At 37.5% G+C, this 25,125-nt stretch overlaps 1 protein-coding gene across 2 annotated transcripts in view; it reads right to left on the reverse strand.

Annotated features, from left to right (window-relative positions):
- HPGD (15-hydroxyprostaglandin dehydrogenase) overlaps positions 1–17,187 on the reverse strand; it is a 34,770-nt gene extending 17,583 nt beyond the window's left edge. Inside the window, exons 1-5 of one of the 2 annotated variants that reach the window (XM_063604000.1) lie at positions 14,697–17,187; positions 14,282–14,405; positions 10,315–10,421; positions 1,044–1,140; positions 334–461 (exon numbers count right to left, since the gene is read on the reverse strand). In XM_063604000.1, the coding sequence (XP_063460070.1) occupies positions 334–461; positions 1,044–1,140; positions 10,315–10,421; positions 14,282–14,405; positions 14,697–14,789 (549 nt within the window). In that variant the 5' untranslated portion in view covers positions 14,790–17,187. Of the gene's footprint in view, positions 1–333; positions 462–1,043; positions 1,141–10,314; positions 10,422–14,281; positions 14,406–14,696 lie in introns of those variants that run through there. The other variant, XM_055112013.3, reaches the window with a different exon arrangement.
- Between the last annotated feature and the right edge of the window lie 7,938 nt (positions 17,188–25,125).

Consider the following 25,125-nt stretch of genomic DNA (forward strand, 5'->3'; position numbering starts at 1 on the left):
GTAAAGTCACTTGACTCAGTTGCTCCAAAAAGTCCAGTCAGAGGTTTAAAGCTAGTATTGAAGGATAAGATATCAGCTGATACTAAATCACACTACTCTGAAAATACTATAGTTTAGGATTGCATGCTGTGGAAAAGATGATTAGCTGCCCTCTGAAATCCATTCTTCTCTTAGGCACACAGCTAGACTGCATTTCCCAGACAGACTCGCTTATAGTTAGGTGAAACATGAGCTCAAGTTCTATACTGAAATGTGAGCAGAAGGTCTGCCATTACTGGGCTGGGGTTCTTAAAAGAGTAGCCATGCCTCCTCCATGTTCTTTTTCTCTTTCTGCTAGAGAAAAAGGAATCCAGCAGTTCTAAAGTAACCCTGGGAGCTCCCTGCTGAAGATGGCAGAACTTCTGCCAGCCAGGTTTTCAAATGTCTGCATACAGAAGAGGTACCCGCAACAAGGATCTTGCCTTGGACTGATGTACGAGTAAGGAATATGCTTATACTACATGTAAGTTTGGCTTTATTTATTAGTTTAGCATATCTTAACATTATATATATATATGGCTTTATTTATTAGTTTAACATATCTTAACATTATATATATATGGCTTTATTTATTAGTTTAACATATCTTAACTATGATATATGCCATATTTTAAAATTACACACTGTTACTAAAATCACATGGGAGCAGAGACATCTTAACTTCACTTTAGTGCTTTTTACTTTGCCAAAGGTGCTTTCACATGCATTATTGCTTAAGAGTCTCACCACAACCTTTGAAAAATATTGGCTCTAAAAAAAATTATATATATTTTTTCAAATATTACTGCAGTAAGATAACTTTAAAAGCCACAAGTTAAATTAAGAGAAATAAACATATTTTTCAAACTTTTGATATTTTGCAATAGAAAATTCCATGGAACTATAAAACGATCAGATTTTTAATTTCAAACTTGAGCTGATAATAAATATGCTTTGAAGATTTGTTTTTGTGGTCCAAATTACCAATAAGAAAATGTTATATTTAATGTAATAATTGCCCTTACCTGCTAAAGATGACATATTGATAATGATGCCGCCTTCACCTCCATTTTGCTTACTCATGTAATCCAAACCAAGATAGGTTCCACTGATAACAGAAACCTAATCCAGAGGCATAAGTGAGAAAAGGAATATAGTCATTATCCTTTCCCATATTTTCACACACCAAAGGTTTTCCAGATACCTAGGGAGATTTCTGCAAATATTATAAATGAAAGGTTTTAAAAGAGCTTTGTTTTTAAAGTTAGTCATTAAACCTGGATTCTCTGGGTTTGCCTAATCACTGTGGAGCTTGTCATATATCTGCAAAACTTCACTTAGTTGCCCAATATGAGATTTTATGCTACAGGTTGTATTCCAAAAATGTCTATTACTTTCACTCAATTCTCAACATCTTCAATAATTCCATATATTCTTTTTGTTTTCTAAATGTTGGATGCAAAATTTATTTACCCTTCTTCTCTGCATATGGTTCTCATGTCTCAGTATTCCACACTTAACTACTCTGTTCAATTCTCTTGGATCTTGGAATATAGAATAGTGCTTACTCTTGATTTCCTAGAGGTTTTATTTTCTCCTTTTTTCTTTCTAATAAAAGTTCTATTTTGCTCCTGTATCTACCTCCTCTCCATATAATACAGAGGAAGGTGATCTCCCCAAATTTAATGTAGACACTGATTAATTAATTTAATTCAGTCATGGAAATCCCATTCTCCTTGACAGTGGCTGGTTTCAGAGCCAGCAGGTGACCCAGTTTTGGTCAGTGAGACCTGGGAGGCAATCAGCTAGAGATGGGAACAGGATGGATGCTGCTGAGAAATTTTTTGTTGCTCTTAAGAAAACCTGAAGAAATGGTTACATTGCCTGCTTTATATGAATGTTGTAACTTAAATGGACAACCCCTATTTCCTAGTATCCTGAAGATGAAACCAACATAAAGAATGGTCGGTGGGAGGGATGACACAACCCTGGGCCCGATATCATTGACCTGTAAGATCAAGCAATCCTCAACTCCGTGTTGTGTGAAATCACATAAATGTTTTATCCAGTTTAAGTGGTGATTGTCAGTTAGCTGGACATCTGGTCTTTAGTAATGTCTATAACTAAATTTTATTAATCACTGCTTACAGCTATCCTTTTGATAGTTTACTGTTTTGCCACTTATATCCATGTGTAGGCACTTTTCCTGTTTTTGTTCAAATCACTACCAAAAAAAAAAAAAAGAAAAAAAAAACCTGTGCAATCAAATTGATATTTCAAACCTTACTTTTCCTTTTGGATTTAAGAATTCCTATCCCTTCCAGCTCAGACTTTTAAAAAAGGAAAATTCTTTTTTGACATCTTAATTCCTATTTTTTTCATGCTTTACAATACTGCAAAGAAAACGATACAATAGGTAATGCGTCTGAAACGGAGGTTACACATGTACTTACCTTCTTTTTCTCTTAAAAATTTCCTTTTGAAGTTTTCTTTTTTTTGCAAGGATTCAGATATACTTCTCCTACCTAACAGTAGCTCTTGAACAAAAAAGGAAATTGGAGGTTCTATTCACTTAAGCCATGTGTCAGTTTGACAGTAAGTAGGCTTAGGGAGAATGAATAAAATCTCCACATGATTTTCTTTAGAAAGGAAAACCAAAACATTAATTGTTTATATAAGAAGAAAGAGATGTAGATGGCTGAAATTAATGAAGCCAGTTAGATTCTGTTAGTTTCTGCAGAAGGCTTCAGCATGTCTGAACAGAATTTCTGTTTGTGCGTATTGACACTATGCTTTTATTCTCAGGTATTACAGCTTTGCTGACACCCCACTGTTGTGTTTTCGACATGAACAAGATGAAGCCAGATAGAAAATTTGGGATTTTTTAAGATTTATTTTTAATTTTTTAAAAAAGCAATATTTATCTTTAGGTCTTTGGTGGAGAAAGGCAAGGGATTATTTTTCTCATCCATTATCAGGTTAAGAACTGGGTAATTTTTCAAATGAAAGAGTTCAAAAGATAAATCTACAAGACAGGGTCTAATGCTTTGGCTGTGTAGAAATGATATTTTTCACTTTTCCTCCTTTACTATAACAATGTAGTCCTTATTCTAGATTATATATGCATGTGTGTGTGTGTCTATATATTATATATTTCACCATGTTGGCCAGGCTGGTCTCGAACTCCTGACCTCAACCAATCCGCCCACCTCAGCCTCCCAAAGTGCTGGGATTACAGGCCTGAGCCACCGTGCCTGGCCAGAAAATGTAGATTTTGATGCTCTGGAAGGGAAGTGTAATTTATTGAATAAATTCTATGCAGTGGCACTGTGCTGGATATTCACATAAACTATGGTTTATTTAAGCATAACAGTCCTTAGAGATAGGGAGTTTACCTTCCTCCCTGGGAAGCTCAATATGAGAGAAATAAAATAACAGTTTATAAATTATAGAGATAAGACTGGATTCTAATTTTGACTAATCCCAAAGAAATGTATTTCCCAGGGCAAATCTTTAGTCAATAAGTGCATTTCAGGAAAAAAAAAAAAAAAAAAAAAATGACTAGCAACATTCATTTATTTTGTTTAAATCTTATTTGAATATATTGACCCACTTATGCCTAGTGTTCCATTATTGGAATACTAAGCACGTGAGAGTTATTTATATCCCACTGTTCAAGGTCTAATTTTTAACTCATGCAAAAATTCAAAATATTGCACCCTCTGGCATAAAGGAGTTAAGGAATTCAACATATATTAGTTAAATGTCAAAATTAGACTGTAAGTTCCACATCAGTGGGGATGAACATATTTAGGTTTATAGAAACTTCAGAAAGTTACAAAACTACATGACAGAATTACCATTCCAATCAATATTCAAAGTTAAGTTTACCTCTGCCCAATTGCCAGCATGAGTGTTGATAGTTTTGCAAAGACTCATTCTTTCCTGAACATTTCTTTTTTTTTATTTTATTTTGTTTTTGAGACAGAGTCTCGCTGTGTCGCCCAGGCTGGAGTGCAGTGGCGCGATCTCGGCTCACTGCAAGCTCCGCCTCCCGGGTTCACGCCATTCTCCTGCCTCAGCCTCCTGAATAGCTGGGACTACAGGCGTCCGCCACCACGCCCGGCTAATTTTTTGTATTTTTAGTAGAGGTGGGGTTTCATCGTGTTAGCCAGGATGGTCTCAATCTCCTGACCTTGTGATCCGCCCGCCTCGGTCTCCCAAAGTGCTGGGATTACAGGCGTGAGTCACCGCTCCCGGCCTGCTGAACATTTCTTCTGTGTTCTGAACAGCTATAAATAATGCTGCTGTTGTTGGCTTCAGACTAAGGAGGAAGTATAAAATAGCCTAATGGAAACCAAAGACTGGGAAAAGGTTTAGTGGGAAGAAGGATGAGATCAGCAAAGTGAAAAGTAGGGAGTAAATTTGATAAGGAGTAAAAGTAGAAGGACAGATGATACTGTTTGGAAGAACTAATGTATTTGGAAAGCAATGTACTGAGACATAGAAGTGAATACTCTCATGTATGCAAAATATCATATACAGGTAATGGCAGGTGACCCAGTAACTATTAACTAACATCTGTAAGGACACAAGACAGTAGTTTTCTGCCTTGAAAGAACTTGTGGTTTACTAGCATGAATAGCATGAATTATGTATATATTAAAATAATTCTAATAAAATTAAAAAACTGGTAAGCCCTATGAAAATGGTATAAATATGTTGTATAATATTTTAGAAGAAGGAGATATATATGGTAAAGTCCTTTAAGAGGTTACTCTCTGACATGAGCAGTAATACAGAAAAACATGCAAAAGAACAAACATGGAATTGTATAAGACCCAAGGAGGCAAATTAAATCCAGAGCAGAGTTTCAAAAAAGAGTTATATAAACTACACACAAATATTTGCATTACAGTAACAGAGATAATCAAGTTGGAAGTTAAATTATTGGTCAGATTCTACTCTTGCAACGGGTTTAGGTAGGAGGGAAAGTAACATATTTTTAAGTAATACATTGGTAACAAAGGTTCCATGGTGTTTTCTCTATGTAAACATATATCATCAGTTCCTGATGTTAAGCTAAAAAGTGGCCTATGTCAGCAGAGTCCCAAGAAAAATAAAGGCTGGATAAATTTCAATGGAGAAGGAACTAGGCCTGTTAGTTATAACTAAAGGATCACAGTAAAATTCCCCTGGTCTTCCAGAATTTCCTATTTGCCCATGATATTGGCACTTTCCAGCTCAGAGCAGGTATTCACACAGGCTACATTAAAGCAAACATGCCCTCTCAGCTGGATGAAGACATCAGTCGAATTCTGTAACTTTGTAATATTTGCCTCAATATTTCCATGTTTCTTTACGTTAGCTGTAATCATTGCACACTGTTTCTGACAGCTGATTTCTCAGAGAAAAGACACAGCAAGTGTCCATTAGGAAGTCACCAAATACAGGAACTATATACTCTATTAATTTTATCTGTAAAAATATCTGTAGATATTACCGATGAAGCTATTACAAATATCAGTAGTAATGTTAAAGAGAGAAAGCTGTTGTGCAATTTGTGCTTTTTCACTGGGATAGCCTGGTTCAAAGAAAATCTCATCATTTAATGTGGTTTTGGAAAGTGGCATGAGTCTATATTCTTAAAAATCCTTGCAGTTCCCAATTAGCTATATTTTCAAAATTTTTGTTTTATCAGGCTACCAAAAGATGTAATGAAATACAACTCTTAATAAGTCAGGGATATCCTCCAAAGAGTAAATATAAAATGCATAGTTTTTTTTTTTTTTTTACCAGCATAAGAAAATTAAAGCTATATAATGCATTTAGGTAAGGAACAGAAAAAGAATAAAAACAAAAAGAAAACAGTAAATATTAAAGTATAAAACGGAAGAGTAAAAATAAAGATAAATGGCTTAAACTCACAAATATTAAAAAGGCAGATGTTCCCAGTTGTGTCTAACTACAGATTAGAGGATTCTAAGATCTCACAATAAACCATCAGCAACAACAAATTTAACATAAAAGGTTACTTATATTTTTAAAATAAAGTAATGGAGAAAGGTAGGTGAATGTGAATCCAAAGAAAATGATAGGGTATTAATTTTATATCTGAAAATATAGAATAGATTAAAAAATCACAGACAGCAAATCAGAAGTTTAACTTTAAAAAAATTTAAAAATCAATAAATTGCAATCATTAGGAACTTATGCTCTGAATATTATAGATTTATACTATATAGAGTCTAAACTTACAGAATTACTAAAAGAGGTAGGCAAACTGACATTTGCCATTTGAGATAAGAATGCCTCTGTTGAGAAACGAACAGATCAAGGACATAAAAGGAAGCCAAGATATAGATGACACCCAAACCAAATAAGAACATTATAAGAAAAGAAAATTAAGGATAGTACAATTTGTAAGTACAGAAGCACAAATACTAAATTAGGAATTAAAAAAATTCAATGGTATATTAAACATTCATATACCATAATAATGGAAGATTTAGCCAAGAGATGTAAGTATGATTCACAGACAGAATATCTCATTTGAATACATTTCTACCCTAAAGTAGAAGAAGATCACAGAACTGTCTCAACTCAGGAAAATCAGCTATCAGGTCTCTCCAAACACACGTATGTATATTTGCAATTAGAATCCCAAAAAGATTTTGAGGGAAGCCTGACAGTTTCAAGTTATTTTCAAATATAATGAAAGAGGTACACTGGAGAAAAAGTTTTAAAAGAACTGCAAGGAGGGTATCCATACTGTAAAATAGAACCTTCTTTCTTAATTAAAAGATTTTAGGTAAAATTCAACATCTTTTCATGTTAAAAAATCCTCAACAACATAGGCATCGAAGTAACATAAAGCAAACATCTTACTGAGTGGGAAAAAGCTGGAAGCATTCGCCTTGAGAGCTGAAACAAGACAAGGATACCCACTCTCACCACTCATATTCAACATAGTACTGGCAATCCAAGCCAGAGCAATCTGGCAAGAGAAAGAAATAAAGTGCATCTAAATAAGAAGAGAGGAAGTCAAACTATCTTTTTTTGCAAACGATATGATTCTATACATAGAAAACACCATAGTCTCTGCCCAAAGGTTCCTAGAACTGATAAACAATTTAAGTTACGTTTCAGGATACATAACCAATGTACAAAAATCAGTAATGTTTCCAAACACCAATAATGTCCAAGCTAAGAGGCAAATCAAGAATGCAATCCCATTTACAACCACCACAAAAAGAATAAAATACCTATGAATACAGCTGACCAGCAAGGTGAAAGATCTCTACAATGAGAATTGTAAAACACTACTGAAAGGAATCAGAGATGTCATTATTAAATGAAAACACATTCCATGTTCACGGATAGGAAGAATCAATACTGTTAAAATGGCCATACTGCCCAAAGCAATTTACAGATTCAATGCTATTCCTATCAAACTACCATCATCATTTCCACAGAATTAAAAAAAACTATTTTCAAATTCATATGGAATCCAAAAAGAGTCAGAATAGTCAAAGCAATTCTAAGTAAAATGAACAAAGCTGGAGGCATCACACTACTCGACTTCAAACTATACAAGGCTACAGTAACCCAAACAGCATGGTACTGGTACAAAAACAGATATATAGACCAATGGAACAGCATGGAGAAGCCAGAAATAAGGCTGTACACCTACAATCATCTGATCTTTGACAAAATTGACAAAAACGAGCATGGGGAAAGGATGCACTATTCAATAAATTGTGCTGGGATAACCAGGTAGCCATATGCAGAAGATTGAAACTGGACCCCTTCCTTACACCATATATAAAACCTAAAACTATCCAAATTCTAGAAGAAAACACAAAACACCCCATTCTGAAGACATGCCGTGGCAAAGATCTCATGATGAAGTCTCCAAAAGCAATTGCAACAAAACCAAAAATAGACAGATAGGACCTAATTAAACTAAAGAGCTTCTGCACAGCAAAAGAAACTATCAAAGCAGTAAGCAGATAACCTACAGAACTGGAGAAAATATTTGCAAACTATGGATCTGACAAAGGGCTAATATACAGATTATAGAAGGAACTTTAGCAAATCAACAAGCAAAAACCAAACAACCCCATTAAAAAAAGGGCAAAGGACATAAAGAGACTTCTGTGAATACTTCTCAGAAGAGGACAGACACATGGCCAACAAACATAAAAAATGCTCAATATCACTAATCATCAGAGAAATGCAAATCAGAACCACAATGAAATACAATTTCACAGCAATCAGAATGGCTATCATTAAAAAGTAAAAAATAAATAATGGATATTGGCTTGGCGAGGTTGCAGAGAAAAGGGAACACTTATATGCTGCTGGTAAGAAAGTAAACTAGTCAGACACCATGGAAAGCATTTTGGAGCTTTTCTCGAAGAACTTACAACAGAACTACCATTCAACCCAGCAACCCCATTACTGGGTATATACCCAAAGGAACATAAATCATTCTACCAAAAAAGACACAGCGCTAATATGGTCATCACAACACTATTCACAATAGCAAAGACAGAATCAACCTAGATGCCCATCAACGGGGGACTGGATAAAGAACATGGGTAGGTATACAGCATGAAACACCACACACCCATAAAAAAGGAAATCATGTTGGTTGCAGCAACATGGATGCAGCTAGAGATCATTATCCTAAGCAAATTAATGCAGGAACAGAAAATCAAATACCTCATGTTCTCACTTACAAACAGGAACAAAACATTAAGCACATATGGATACAAAGGGGAACAACAGTCACCAAGGTCTACTTGAGGATGAAGGGTGGGAGAAGGGTGAGAGTGGGAAAACTATCTATGGGTTGCTATGACCACTATCTGGGTGATGAAATCATCTGTACACCAAACCCCAGTGACACACGATTTACTCAGGTAACAAATCTGCACATGTACACCCTGAACCTAAAATAAAAGTTGAAAAAGAAAAACCAACAAAAATAATTTAAAAATTTAAAAAATTAAAAGAAAACTGTATTTTAGTTATCTGTCAAGTTTAGGGAGCAATTTTGTACTCTTCTCAAGGTAGGACTTACAGATTTGGCTTTTTTGTGAAGAAGTGTCATCCTCATTGCCTCTATCAAGTTATTATAGCAGTTAGGTAATTACTCATGGGCATTTCAATTTAAGTAAAAAATGTATTGACTAAGCACTATCTTCAAGATATTATGTTGATTACTGAGAGAGAAACAAAGAAAAACACAACCCAGTTCTTGTTTTTATGGAGTTTATAATCTACTAGGAGGATATCACGAAGTAGGAGGTCACTCCCTGTACCTTTATACATACACAGTGGCCAAATTGTACTCTACAATTACCTGCCTTGTAAGATTGGTGAGAATGACCTTAGCAAGGTCAGGGAGACCCCAGGCACAGCCTATTTGACATTTAGTTTTAGTTAACGTTTGATTTTTACTAAACTCCAATATCTTATGTCAAGGGTATTTATAGAATGAGGTAACCCACAAACTCGTGACTTAATGGATAAAAGAGAAAATTTTATTTCTTAATTCTACCATTTTTAGGAGCTAAGTCATTATCAAACATTATGGAAATCACACACACACACGAACCACGAACCTTCAGGATAAAAAGTCCTACTAATTACAAAGTTCAATTGTCACTTTAATTTTGTTTTCTGTTACATTCTGGCATTTAATTAAGATTTACTTTTAAATAAATAAGTCAGCGGTTGACCAGCTTTTTCTGTAAAGGGCCAGATTGTAAATATTTTAGTCATTGAATGCCACAGGATCTTTTACAAATATTAAACTTTGCCCCTGTAGCATGAAAATAGCCAATGACAATTCTTAAATGAATGACTGTGGCTGTGTTCCAATAAAACTTTATAGACACTGAAAGTTGAATTTCATATAATCATATTATTCTTCTTTTGAATTTATCCACCATTTAGAAATGTAAAATGGTATTTTTAGCTTGCAGGTCATACCAAAAGAGTTGGCAGGCTATTTTGGCCTGTGGGTCATAGTCTGCCAATCCCTGAGTTAAGCAATCACTTATATTTTATTCATGCTTCTTTCTAATATTTTAAGATAGACTTACTTTCATAATTAAATGTCTTCCTTTTTATAAAAGAAAATGCTTTTATCCAGCTTTCTGTAACTTTCCTTTTTCAGTATTGTAGGTCATTGTTTTGTTTCCTTGACTCCAAGAACCTTTTTTTCTTTATAAACATCATGTTATTAAATAATTATAGACAAGAAACATAGCTAAGATAACTTACCAAATTAATTTGCAGAGTTCTTTCCCAGTTTTTCTCATTATTCACTCCAGCATTATTGACCAAAATGTCCAGTCTTCCAAAGTGGTCTACAACTTTTCTAAAAGTGTCTAATTATAAAACAAGATATTAGTGATACATTCTTATTTTCCATGTATACATTTAAATCATGTCCTATGCCATGAGAGGAATTTCAGTTTATTTACCCTCATAGTGAAAGTTACTAAACTCATGGGCTGAGTGTAATTAATTCCTTGTTTCTCAATGTGTGGTTTGTGGACTAGAAGCATCAATCTGGCAGCTTGGTAAGAATGCAGAATTTTGCAGACACCACAGACTAACTGAATAAGAATCTTAACTTTAACATATTCTTACATGATTTGTATGCACATTGAAGTTCTATAAGCAGTAACTTAATGGGGTACATTTTAGAGAACTGAGCTAAGATCCTAAGCTAAGAGCTCGTTGAAGTCAGTTAGGGCAAGCAATGTCTCTTAGTCCCTGAGAAGCTACTGAAGCTCTGTAGCTTAGACTATTGGTAAACATCCTTTTCCATAAGCCATATTAAATTCATCAAGTGTTATGTTAATACAAATATTCTTGTGTATTCAGATCTATTATGCATGTTTGGGGGAGTTTTTATATCTTAGTAAAAGTCTACTTTTCATTCAGTTGATTTTATTTGATTACTGAAACTTCGATGTTTACTATTTCCTTCTTCTTTCTCACTATTATTACTACTTCACATTACTAGGATTACTAGTTTGTATAAAACTATGTTCAAACAGGATAAAGTTGGCATGGATTCTGAGGCCTGAATGTCTTTCATTACACTGTCCAATCACATGTCTATTGTTTCTCAAAGCAGCCTTTGACATAGTTCTAATTGATTTAAACTGTTTCCCTGGGCCTTTGATCATTCATTCTATTATTTTACACTATGGATAAAAATTGTGGTTGTTTTTCTACATGACGGAAATATATTCTCAGGTGTCCAGACCAACATATCAAGTCCTTTAAAAAAAGTAGGTCAGCATAAGCTTTATTTTGATTGAAATAAATTCATATAATCATTAACAACCACCAGACATATTGGGGAAGACATGGATTAATCAGTTGCCATATAGAGAAATTACTATGCTAGTTGTTTACTAAAAACATTTTCAAGATTTCCTAATATGTACCTTTTACACTCACTGTACGGGAATGGAAGAACAACAAACACAAACTGTTTATTTTTCATGGATTTTTTTTTTTTTTTTGAGTCGGAGCCTCGTTCTGTCCCCCAGGCTGGAGTGCAGTGGCCTGATCTCAGCTCACTGCAAGCTCCGCCTCCCGGGTTCACGCCATTCTCCTGCCTCAGCCTCCCGAGTAGCTGGGACTACAGGCGCCCGCCACCACGCCCGGCTAATTTTTTGTATTTTTAGTAGAGACGGGGTTTCACCGTGTTAGCCAGGATGATCTCTGTCAGGCCTCTGAGCCCAAGCTAAGCCATCATATCCCCTGTGACCTGCACATATACATCCAGATGGCCTGAAGTAACTGAAGAATCACAAAAGTAGTGATACTTAAATGGCCTGTTCCTGCCTTAACTGATGACATTCCACCACAAAAGAAGTGAAAATGGCCGGTCCTTGCCTTAACTGATGACATTACTTGTGAAATTCCGTCTCCTGGCTCATCCTGGCTCAAAAAGCTCCACCACTGAGCACCTCGTGACCCCCACTGCTGCCCACCAGCGAGCAACCCCCCTTTTTCCTTTACCTACCCAAATCTTATAAAATAGCCCCACCCCTATTTCCCTTTGCTGACTCTCTTTTCCGACTCAGCCCGCCTGCACCCAGGTGAAATAAACAGCCTTGTTGCTCACACAAAGCCTGTTTGGTGGTCTCTTCACACAGACGCGAGTGAAAGTCTCGATCTCCTGACCTCGTGATCCGCCCGCCTCGGCCTCCCAAACTGCTGGGATTACAAGTGTGAGCCACTGCACCCGGCCTTTTTTCATGGAATTTTAAAAATGTTTCTTAGAATCTCAAATTGGGTCCAGAAAAGGTCCCCCAGTATTTTTTTTTTCTCCTTCCATTCTGAGTATGTTCTAACTCTTCATAACTCCACAGAAACAACCTTCACCTTTTGGAAAATGAGGGTGTTAAATATGTATGTCTAATTGCTGGTTTAATTTTCTTTCCTCATTCTGTTCTCCACCGTATTCCTTATACTCTGCCCTTACCAATGTATAGTATACCATCTTGTTTTCTGACATCCCATTGAATTCCAGGCTCAAGCAACGTACAGTCTACCTCTTGCTGACATTTATATGCTATGGTACTCTTTGTAATTTACCTAAACTCTCTTGGCTGTGATTTGTTCATTTGGAAAATAAGTTATGTTTAGATTATCTCCAAGAAACTTTTCATCTCATATTTTTATAATTTCCACACTGTCTAAACAATTTTAAAAGTTATAGGCAACATTAAATCCTGAAACTGGAAGAATCAATGTCATGTTTTCTTTAGATGCAAGCAAATGCTCATGTCCAGACAACATGTGGATTTCTCATGACCAACATGCCTTCCCGGGTCACTTATGTGTCTGAGTTTTTTTCCTCCTCCACAATCATTTATCCTTAAGGAATGTGTTTATAGCCAAGGTATTAATTTTAAATACTGGGAAAAAAACAATTGTAGTTAAATGTCATTTATGAAACTATATAAATTGAGACAGAAATGGCTTTCAGATTGTTTATACTGTTCCTTATTCCATCAGCATGAATGTTGAGATCTGACCTGGCTCTATCCTTGATGCAAAATATCATGTGCAATCAACATAATTGTCCTCTGGTACAATATGTTCCTCTTGCATTGTGTTTACAAATCTGTTCTGCTCATGCTTGTCATCTGTGTTATAGGTCTTTATTAGCATTTTCAGATTTCGGTGATGTAATTTCCTTTACAATTTCTCTTAACTGTGGGTACACCACTTCCTTCTAACACGTCAGTTCATTTTCATTCTCTTACAGAATATTTAAAAATTTTAAAATAAATGTACATTTGATGTCCCTTTAAGAACAGGAGCACTGGAATAAGATTTGCAAAAGTTTTCAGACCCCTTGATTAAAAAGTGCCTTACAATTTACTCAGTCTCTTTGAATAAAACTTTGTGAAATACAAATATCTTACTTTTCTAGTTTTTCTCCAGAATTTTTGTTTCCTGTAAGTTTATTGGGGCACTCTCAAGTTCTCCAATAGATGTACAAAAAAAAAAAACAGCTTTATAATCAAAGCTGTTTATTGTGTATGCCAATATTGTCCCTGATACTTCACAAGTAGATTGGTCTATTTTAAGTGAGTAGCCGGAAACAGGAAAGCATTGAGGAAAGGCTGATAGAGATGTTTCTACTACAATTCTAACATTGTATACTTTATTATGATTACTATTATTATTATTTTAAAGTACTGTCTCATTGGGGAAAAAGCCGGAGAAAACATATGGTCAAAAGCATCTAGCACTTCTGTGATGATGCTCCTTGAACTTGTATTCTGATATGTTTAAACGAAAAACACTGCCACATTTGATTGTCATTGGACTCCAGCTTTCTGGGAGAAGTTGTTTGTCAACAGTACCTTACTTAACCTACTTTAATTTTCCAAGTTTTGTCTGCAATTTCAATCATTTAATAATTACTGCAGCAGCACTGTCTTTGAATACATAAAGGAATTTTGATTACATTAATGCTGCCAAATGACTACAATAAAAGGATTTCTCCAGCAGTCTTGCCTTTCTTTCGGTTTTACAGCTATTGGGCTGTCAGAAGGAAACGTATCAGTCCAAATTGTCTTTTGGAGCTTCAAGGTAGCTGCCCTCGAGGAGGCAGCGGAGGCGGCACCCAGGGCCCCCTGGCCGGGCTGCCTTCAGGTTGTTGCTTGTTGAGAGCACGTTCCCAGTTGACAGATTGATTCCCCTGTCTTACCTCTCAGTTGTTGCTGGTCAGCCACATCGCACTGGATGAACAGAGTCTTCTGAGGTTCAAATTGCTCATCCAGGGCAGCTTTACACTGTACACCTGCTTCAAGATTCCAATCCACCAGCGCTACCTATAGACAAGAGGAGAGGAATCGCGGGCCTGCGCAGCTCACGAAATAGACGGACAAACAATAAACACACAAGAGGCTCCCCTCCTGGACCTGAAATGTGGCAATTAGGTTTGGGTTCCCTCCCAGCCACTTCTGAGGTGTGCTCACAGCCTCAGCTTCAGCAAATTTTGGAAGTGGCAAAGTGGGCACGCCGGGCGCGGCCTCCCTGTCTCCGCCAGTGCACCTCGGGCGGCGGGGCGAGTCTCGGAGTGTGTGGGCAGAGAAATTTCCGCGGCTGGGCGCCGGGCTTACCTTGGCGCCCTTAAGCAGCAGCGCCTCTGCAAAGGCTCTGCCTATGCCCTGAGCCGCGCCGGTCACCAGCGCCACTTTGCCGTTCACGTGCATGGTGCAGCCACTGCTGGGGCGGGCGGTGGGCGAGCTCCGCGTCTCCGCGCGGCCGCGGCTTTTATGTCCCCCCTGCGCGCGCGCGCGTGCAGCCCGGCGGGGCGCTCCCCTGCCAGTGGGCGGGGAGGAAACTGTCAAGCCAGCGCCCGCCGGGTAACCCGCGACTGTGTCACCTGCCCCCTGAGCGTTCTGGAGCGCCAAGCTTCGCGATCTTTGCCTTCCGGACTCGCAGACCGGCTCAAAGCCTCCCCTCAGCCTCTGGCTCCGTGATTGGCAGGCAGCTGACAGAAGAAAAGTTAAAAGGTTATTTCTGAAGAAGAGTTTCCTTCAGTAACTGGATAGAAGGAGAGCGGAGCAGAGGCTTGGAAGCTTGGATTCCTCCTCCTGCACTCCCTCCCGGCTCCGGAACAAAACAAGCAAACAATAAAGCAAACTCGTTGCTCTTTTGTCTCAAAGTTTTGTGTGAGTTCCCATCTCGTAATCAGTGGGGTTGAGGGTGACGGGGAGCAGAAGTAACTAATACCATTGTGTTTTCTTAGTTACATTTTGGACACATTTTTACGGATACTGGAGATGAGAAGTGGACTCTGCTCTGTCCTGAAAACCTGGAATCATAACATTTCATGGCTAGGACTAGAGTGTCCTTGGCGCTGTGTTTCTGATCAGTGTCAATTGTGTGTCATATTGAGATGCCCCCACAAAAACTGTCACCATCAACAGGCGCTCCAGAGCCGCTGGTAGCCTACCAAATTGTTGGCTCAATGGAATGCTTACTTGTTGAAATACACCAACTTTGGAAGCTCTGAGTCAAGTTTGGGACAGAGGTTCCTTGCTGTCCAGGAACTCCAGGGCTAGCTGTATGCGGACTTGCATAAATAGCAAGGGCTATTCCACTGACTTTGTCTCTTTTTCTCAGGTTGTCAGCGGCAGGCTGCAATTTTAATTCTGTAAACGTAAGTGGTTGCCTTTTTTTTTTTTTTTTTTTTTTTTTATCTTGAGACAAGATCTCGCTCTGTCTGTTTGGCTAGAATGCAGTGGCATAATCCCAGCTCACTGCAACCTCAATCTCCAGGGCTCAAGCGACCCTCCCACCTTGGACTCCCCAAAAGTGCTAAGATTACAGGCATGAGCCACTGTGCCCAGCTGGCATTTATTTTCTTAAAGAAAAAAAAATCTAAATACTTGGGAGAAATGGGAGTTGAGCAAAAGACTGACACTAACAGCAGAACGAATCATTTTTATATCTTCTTTACCTTCTTTACTGGGAAAGGTGGCTGGCTCAGCGGGGAAGGAGTGTATGAGGAGACTGTGTAAAATGTGTCTTGTCGCGTTGTTGGTAAGCCGCCAAGCAAATGTCTTTAACATTAATTTGAAATTAGGTCTTGACAAAATCTTGAGAAATTAAAACAGGAAAATAGATATTTGTACTCTAGGATGATAATTTAAATTGTAATATGAAGAGTAAATTGAGGGGCCATATTGAAAGGGAATAATAGTAGAAGACAAAAAGAAAACAAGGAACCAAAGAAAACTTCAGCTCCTCTAATGGCATGCACAGGACATAGAAGCTTCTGACGAAGGAACTGGCAAAAAAGACAGAAAAGGAACTGCTGAGGTAAAATGGCAACACGCTGGGAGAACACAGGTTTGCAGCTCTTGTGGGAGAAACAGTTTCAAGAAGAAAGAAGTAGTTAATAATGCAAAATACTCAGGTGAGCACCAGGGAATAAAGGATGGAGAAATATTTTGAATTTTTCAGGACAATATTTAGTGTGAGTAAATTTAGAAGGCACAAAAACTGAACAGCTGAAATGATCTGTGAGAAGATAGACATTGTCATGGACTGAAGACCAAGGTTACATGGAAAGAGAAATGGACTGGATAGTAGTTGAAAAGATTAGACAGCAAACATGTTTTTCTTTTAAGAAAAGATAAGAAGATTGATTGAGGTCAAAGTGCAATGAGTCAAGGATAGTGACAACTGGAAGAACAGGAAGCAGTTTGGCGGTGGCGGATAGGTGAGGCACAAGGACGTCAGCACTGGATTCAGACAAACCGGGTTTGGATCTTGTGTCTGCTACTGACCAGCTGTGTAACCTTGGGCAATTTGCTTCAACTCTGGGTCTCAGATTCCTTATTATAAAGTAAGCTTTTCTAAAAAAAAAAAAAAAAGGTGAAAATTAAAATAGGTAAAGCGTATTAAACACTATTACAGAGCCTGCCACAAAGTATTAATACATTAATATTAGTCCCAACATATTGCTTCTGAAATATTAATGAATAATAAATGTGAGATAGAGAAAAATGTGAAGAATAGGTTTTTTTAGTAGATAGCAAGGACTGAGGTCTAGAGAAAACTTAGTACCCCTTCATCCCTTTCCCTCCTCTCAATTTCCACTGCCACTGTCCAGATTCATATTTTCTCCTATGATAGCAAACAGCAGTTAGCTTCTCATTACCTCCAAATATGCCCCCCCCTTTTTTTTGCATTGTGAGATGCTTTATTACAGTGAATTAAACTGCTTACCAAACAGTGATCTTTGTAAGGAAGGATTTTTTCCCTTTTTAGTTGACATGGAATAACTGTGCATATTTATGTGATCTGTATATACACAGTGATATATATGTACGGAGTGATATATCAATACATGTATACAATGTATAGTGACAAAATCAGGATATTTGATTATTAGCATATTTATTAACTCAAATGTTTATCATTGCTTGTGTTGTGTACATTCAAAATCCTCTCTTCTGGCTTTTGGAACCTATACACTAAATTATTGTTAACCATATTCACCCTACATGTGTTCTAGAAAACACTAGAACTTATCCTCCAATCTAGCTGTTTCTTCGTATCCGTAAACCAGCCTCTCCCTATACACATCTCCCCTTACCCTTCCCAGCCTCTGATAACCACAATTCTACTCTCTACTTCTATAAGGTTTTTTTTCTAGCTTTCACATATGACTAAGAACATGCAATATTTATCTTTCTGTACCTGACTTATCTCATTTAATTGCTCCACATTTCTTAAATCCAATTTACCTTCCACACTTCTCCTAGGAAAATTTCTAAAACTGATGTGATCGTGTTTAGATATTCTCATGTTTAAAATCCTTAAAATTTCTAAACTCCTGGGCATCACATCTGAGGTGTTCCATGCCCCATGTCTTTCTTGTGGCCCTTCTTTACATGCCAGGAAGCTGTGTGTCAGTCACAGGTTTAGCATCCCTGATCTAAAAATCTGAAATCCAAATTGCTCCAAAATCTGAGCCTTCCTGGACTGTGATGCAAGCAAGATATAAACTTCTAATCTGTTGAGCCTTTGCATGTTTGTTTCTATTTGCTATCACAGCCTAACCTAATATATCTCCCAATAGAAAAAATCTTCCCAAATGTCCCTGATGACTAAATCATGTAGAACACGGGGCAAATTAAATCTTTTTGGTAGATAGCAGTCAGGGCAACCAAACTGGCTAACCTACTAGATCATTTATTGCCATAAAGTCTCCAAATAGACATAAATTACTTACTTATCTAGCAAAATAAAGATAGTGTCATTATACACTGCCTCCCTGGCCCCCACTCCTAAGCAATAATCTTTTTTAAATGAAAGTTTTTGTTAAAAAGTGCTCCAACAATCTGAAACATGACAAGTGGAAAATTCCACATGTAAGTACTAGATACAAACTTGGTTTCATGTACAAAATTATTAAAATGCATAAGATTATTTTCAGGCTATATGTATAATATGTATGTGAAACAAATAAATTTTCTGGTTAGACTTAGGTCTCAGCCCCAAGATATCTCATTATGTACATGCAAATACAAAATCCCCCCAAAATTCTGAAATCTGAAATACTTCTAGTCCTAAGCATTTTGGATAAGGGACACTCACCTGTATAGCCTATAAATAAGAATGTTCTTACAAAATTATATGGATGATGGTTTATCTCAAATTTAACTTTGTTTTAGCTAAGAATTATGTTTTTAATAACACAAATCACTGTGATGACAGAAATATATAGCTGATGTAATGTCCTGAACATAGAAGCTGAGAAATGCATATAAAAATCAGAGGAGTGGGGAGATGTTGACTGGGTAAGCAGCCCTTTTTTGGTTTTATAATATACCACATATAATGTTCTATAGATATTTTAAATTCAAAATAGACTTTTAATATAAAATATGGGAACATTCGTCTCCAAAAACCCATTATCAATATATTTCTGTTATATAAAAAGATAATCACAACATATGGGAAATCTCACCATCCTATTAAAATTTTCCATCTTCTCTTGAACACATATCTCATATTTATATATACTTTTCTTTGGTCAGCGTGTATTGCGCGTGTACTTTGGGTGGCCCTGTGCTGCATCAGCTGGAAGGGATCCAGAGAAAAAGACAGAGCCCTCTTTGAAGACATCCAGAGAGAGTAAGCTCCTTATGATCCTGTGATTGGTATTTCCATGGTGGAGATCTGATAGCTGCATAGGAAAACAGTTGAAGAAAGTGGGAGGGCAAAGATACTCAAGAGGAGCGGGTATCAAACGGCAAAGGCCTGAGGGCATGGAGAGTGGGTATGTTTTAACTGACACATGGCTTCCTAGCATGTAGAGAGCTGTATTTGATTTAGTTTTGCAAACGAAGTTCTCTTAAAAACAAATGCAGCACAATGATGCAAAGTTACGAGAGGTATTATTCCTTTAATGAAATTACAAGTGTTGAGTGTTGAACATTTACTCAGAAGCAGCCATCTCTTACTGTCTACACATACAGCCTCTGGAATCAGACCGCTTGGGTTTTAATCCAGCTCTACCATCTACTAGCTCTGTGACTTTTGGATAGTTACTTAATTTATCTGAATCTCAGCTTCCTCATCAGTAAAATGAGGATAATAGCAGCACCTATTTCATCAAGTTGTTGTGGAGACTATACTAAGTTAGATACAAGTCAAGTGCTTAGACCAGTGACCGGCACATAGCAAATGTTATATAAATGCTATTATCATTAAGCACTATACATATATAATTGCATTTATTATTTACAACCAAGCTGTGAGGTAGTTATTATTGTGGTCATTTTACAGATGAGCAAAACACGTTTAAGGAGTTTGGGGAATCTGGTCAAGGTCACTTATCTAGAAAATGAAGGAGGAGGCTTTGACACAAGGTGTGGCTGACTACTGAGTATTACTTCTTTTTTGAAAATTAAACTCTTAATTTTGAGATAACTGTAGCTGAGCAGTACTTTTAGCCCTGTCTGAATGGCGATTTATTTAAGAAATACAAGTTGAATATAGACTGAAATCAGCACTCTTTGAGCAAATATATATTTTCCCATACCCTAGTGTCTGTCAGCTCAGTTCTGACCTGTTAGGCCAGGCTAGTCTTAAATTGATTTTTCCTTCATCCCATGCACACTGGTGAGCACAGACATTCCAAGAAGCACTCAATCACAGGCCCAGGCTCAGAGGCAGGCCAGTCACTCACCTGATAGACATGTTTACTGAATTTTGAAATAATGACATATAAATCAATACAAAAATAAGCTTTTTCTTTATTGAAACAAACAAACAAACAAAAACCACTGCTGGCATAAGACAGTTACTGCTAGTACTGGGGTCTGGGGCTTGTTTTGACTTTCCTACCACAAGCTACAATAGAGGAGTTGACTTTTTAAATAGCTACTATGTTTTTGTTCCTTTGTAAGTTATTTCATTTAGTTTTCTTGCTAACCCTGCAAGGTAAGTAGTAGTATCCTCATTTTACAGTTGAAGAAAATGAGCCTCATGGAAGACAAGGGACTGATACCAGAACTTAGCAACAAACTTGGGTACACATCCAAGTCACATGGCTCCAAAGCCTTTGCTTTGTCTACTCCACTGAATTCTCTTAGATCTACATTCAAATGCTGTCTCATCCCCTTTGCTAAATGTATGATCTTTGGGTGATTACATAACCTCTCTGATCCTGTTTCCTGAGCTGTTAAAAGGGGAACAAAATGACATTCCTTGAAGCACCCAGTACAATGCCTAGCACAAATTTGGTGATCAATGAAATATTCTTATTAAGTTTCTTCCTTAATATTCATATTTATTTCTGGATTAAGAGATACTTAGTTGAAAATGGAGAAAGAACAATGATACAGATAGATTTTCAACTCCAGAATATGGTGAGATATTTCTAACTTTTCTTGGTGTTTCCCAGGGCTGCTATAACAAAATACCATAGACTTGGTGGCTTAAACAACAGAAATTTATTGTCTCACAATTCCTGAGGCTGGAAGTCCAAGATCAAGGTGTTGGAAGGTTTGGTTTCTTCAGGCCTCTCTCCTTGGCTTTCAGATGGTCACTTTCTCGCTGCGTCCTCACACGGCTTTTTCTCTGTGAATGTGTGTCTGTGTGTGTGTCCAAATTTCCTCTTCTTATAAGGACACTAGCCAGGTTGGATTACAGTCCACATGGCCTTATTTTAACTTAATCACCTCTTTAAAGGCTCTAACTTCAAATAGAGCTACATTCTCAGGTATTAGGTGGTAGGGATTCAATGTAAGGATTTGTGGGGGAATACACAATTCAGCCCACAAAACATAGATTTTCCAATCTGGAAATGGAATTCTGTTTATTGACTAAACTATATTGGGGAAACCAACAGATGGATGCATTAAGGATTGAGCCAGTCTTGTGACTTGTACTTAACAAAACACACATTCCCGCAAATGGCAAGAACAGAAAGGCTGTTCAGTTCAGTAACGGGAGAAGAATCTAATGGTCAAAGTTATTCAGTTGCCAAATGGTCAAGTGGTGGTAATCTGTGACACAGAGAAAGAGGAAAAGAAATTCATCACTTACAGGTGGACCTGAAGACTGAGGAAGAATTTTTGAAAAATTTCTACACATGCGTTCCAATATTGGGTGGTATCAGTTATAAACAACTACTCTAAAGTAACTTCTACTTAATAGGTTGTGCTCATATAATTTGTACAATTTATTCAACAAATGTGTTTCGGCCACCACAGATATGTCCTGTACTAGGGCATGAGTACATGCAGTAAATAAAACCAATGATCTTACCTCCATGGAGCTTGGGGCCTCTTTGGAGATGCAGACAATAATTTGGTCCCAGGCAGGTATATGGGAGCCCGTGTCAGAGGGGCTTAACATGGTGAGGTAGAAGAGGCAAGTCTCCTGTAGGAAGTGCTATTTCTCCTGAAGTCTGAAAAATGTTTATGGGTAGAACAGAAGTTAGGAGAAGGGAAGAAGGGGTAGTGCAAACAGAAGGAGCTGAAGATTCTAGCATCCAGGAGAAAGGGAGAATACTGTGTATGTGAACAATTAAAAGAAAGGCTAGAACATGGGATGCTAATGCAGGATGAGGGAATGGCAGAAGATGAGGCTGGAGAAGAAGAAAGGAGGCACATCACTACGAACATTTTAAGCCATAAAATGGACTTCATATTTCACTCTCAGACAATGGCAAGTCACTGAATGGCTTTAAAACCTAGGGAGACCTCTAAGCTTTGGGTGTTTGAAAGATTATCTTGGTTTAACTTGGAGAACGAATTGCAGTCAGGGGCAATGGAACCACAGCAACTGTATTTTGCCTGTTTTATTGTTATAGGATCTAGGATGTTGGGAAGGAACAAAGAAATTCAGGCATCTCTCCTGAGAACAGAAAGGGAGTAGAATGCTCCATCATGATGCTAACCACAAGAATTGACTTGACAGGACAGAATCAAGGGGAAGAACGTCAGTGAAACTTCTGGTGACAATCACCCACTTAGGTCTTTATTTTCCATTTTTGCATTTGTCATACTTTTCATAGTAATGAAACCAAATATGTTGTGTATAATACTGGATGTCAGCCTATACCTTTGGTTTTTAAATTTGGGGAAGGAAACTTCTTTCCACTCGATTGAGCAGTTTCATCTTTGCAATGTATTTATTCTTTCTGAACTTTTGGGTAGTGTCCTCGTATTAGTCTGTTTTCATGCTGTTGATAAAGACATACCCAAGACTGGGTAATTTATACAGAAAAAGAGGTTTAATGGGCTCACAGTTCCACATGGCTGGGGAAGCCTCACAATCATGGCAGAAGGCAAAAGGTCTGTCTTGTGTGGCGGAAGGCAAAAGACCTGTCTTACGTGGTGGCAGAAAAGAGAGAATGAGAGCCAAGTGAAAAGGGAAATCCCTTATAAAATCATCAGATTTTGTGACACTTATTCACTACCACGAGAACAGTATGGGGGAAACTGTCCCTGTGATTCAATTATCTCCCACCAGGTCCCTCTCACAACATGTGGGAATTATGGGAACTTCAATTCAAGATTATATTTGAGTGGGGACACAGCCAAATCATATCAGTCCTAGAAAATTCTTCAGGACTGGCTCTTTTTACTTTTTGGCAATTTAGCCCTCCTGGTCATGAACGAGTTGTCAGATTAGCTTCTCCTAATTTCACACTATGATGGGGAGAAGGAAATGCAGGTTTTCTGCTCTTAAAAGATTCCACATACTGTTTGGACCCTCCCGTGCATAGTGGAGGGAATAACTTTATTCATTCTGTGATTATCCACTAGGAAGTCTTATCAGACAGGAGGCCCCCTGGAGGGTCCTAGCAAAACTGACCTAAACCTCAGAGCACTCGAGTGAACACCCAAAGTCCTCTGTGGAGAAATGAGGTAGAGTCTTGAATGGGAATATGTTGCTAATGGGTCATTAGTAATTTGAGTGTCTTTTCAGCTGGCGTCAAAACAGGCCCTATTCCTCAGTAGCCGGTATCAAGAGAAGACAACTTTCAGAAGCCCATTGCCTAGACTTGGAGGAGGCTCTTAATATGTTTTTTTCCACATTTCATAAATTCTTAGGATTTTTAAAATTTAATATCCTTTATGAACTAAGGTCAACAAAACTTTAATCAGTGAATATATTTTTGGTTCTGAGAGTTAGAACACTCCTCCCTTTTAAAACAAAAAAGTTTTTAGAATTTTGTTTTTAAATATATCTGGACATATGAAGAAAACTGAAGTTATCAGCCTTTTCAATTGAATCCTGACACTGAAATTGTCTTTTTAAACTTACTTTTGTGTAACTATCCTGGCTCACTGGCACTCTGCTCTGGAATTAAATTTCCCTAATTTCTGTCAACTTTTTGAATCTGCAACAGTGGGAGCATATAATATGCTGTATGAGTAACTGCACAAGTCATTGTTAGAAAAATTCCTACTGATGAGCCCTATGAGTTTTATCTGTAACTGTGCAAGTAACCTAAGTATCTTGTGGAATTAGAGGCAATAGTCTGTTTTACAAAGAGTAGGAGAGAGAGAGAAAGAGGTAGAGACAAAGACCAAGACCAGGAGAGGAAGAAGGAGAGAGACAGAAAGGGAGGCAGAGGGAAGAAAGAAAGAGGAAAGAAAGAAAACATTAGCATAATTTTCCAAGAATAGGCATCTCAGTGTCTTGCCTAGAAATCAAGGTCTTCCTCTCTGCTCAGAAGCACAGAAACTGTCCAGGAGGGGAAGCTCTAAGTAACGATAACAATAGAAACTGATTGGCTTGACAATGAGATAAGACCAGGTATGTTCCTGGCGACCCACAGTGAAGGAAAATTCAGTTTTTGCACAGTTTCACTGTGTGGAGAGAATATAGCACCATTACAAAACTTCTTTTAAAGAAAAGACACTTTGGGAATTGGCCTCATCTGTTTTTTTGTAGGAAGTTCAGATAGGAATAAAGGAAAGAAGAAAACATCTCCTTCCTTATTCCCCATCTGTTTATCTCACTATTTCTCATCCTCCTTACAGACAGCTGGAGGTTCACAGATCCAGTTTCTTGTAGATTGCTCCTCAATGTTGTGGGTAATTTTAGGCAAAATATGCAAATTTCTTGTTTGGCATAAGGTTTTTCTTTCTCCTGCTAAAACAAAAATGTTTCCGCTACAAACCGTTTAAATACTTCGTAGGGATTTTGTCAGGATTAATGAGGCAACAGACAGTCACAGGTGATTATACTTATTTCAAGAATGCGTTATTATAGTATGTCTATTTGGCATTACATTGATTTTTTTTCAGGTCATTAGCTTATTAATTTCTACTAGACAGCAGAGCTGCTGTGTCTTGTTATTTTTGGAGTTAAAATGGTGTAATATTCTCAGAGAGCTAGACATCAACTTAGTGAACTGGAACTGCAGAATAATTTATTCTTTGCTACCATAGATGTTAATTATTTACCACAAGACAGAGCTGGGCAAGAAGAAATCTCAGAACTTTAGTTTGGATACAGACTTTGCTTTTTATGGTCTGTTTCAATCCCTTTATTTTACAGATAAGT

This window comes from Pan paniscus, chromosome 3 (genome assembly GCF_029289425.2).
Source record: "Pan paniscus chromosome 3, NHGRI_mPanPan1-v2.0_pri, whole genome shotgun sequence".
NCBI lineage: Eukaryota > Metazoa > Chordata > Mammalia > Primates > Hominidae > Pan > Pan paniscus.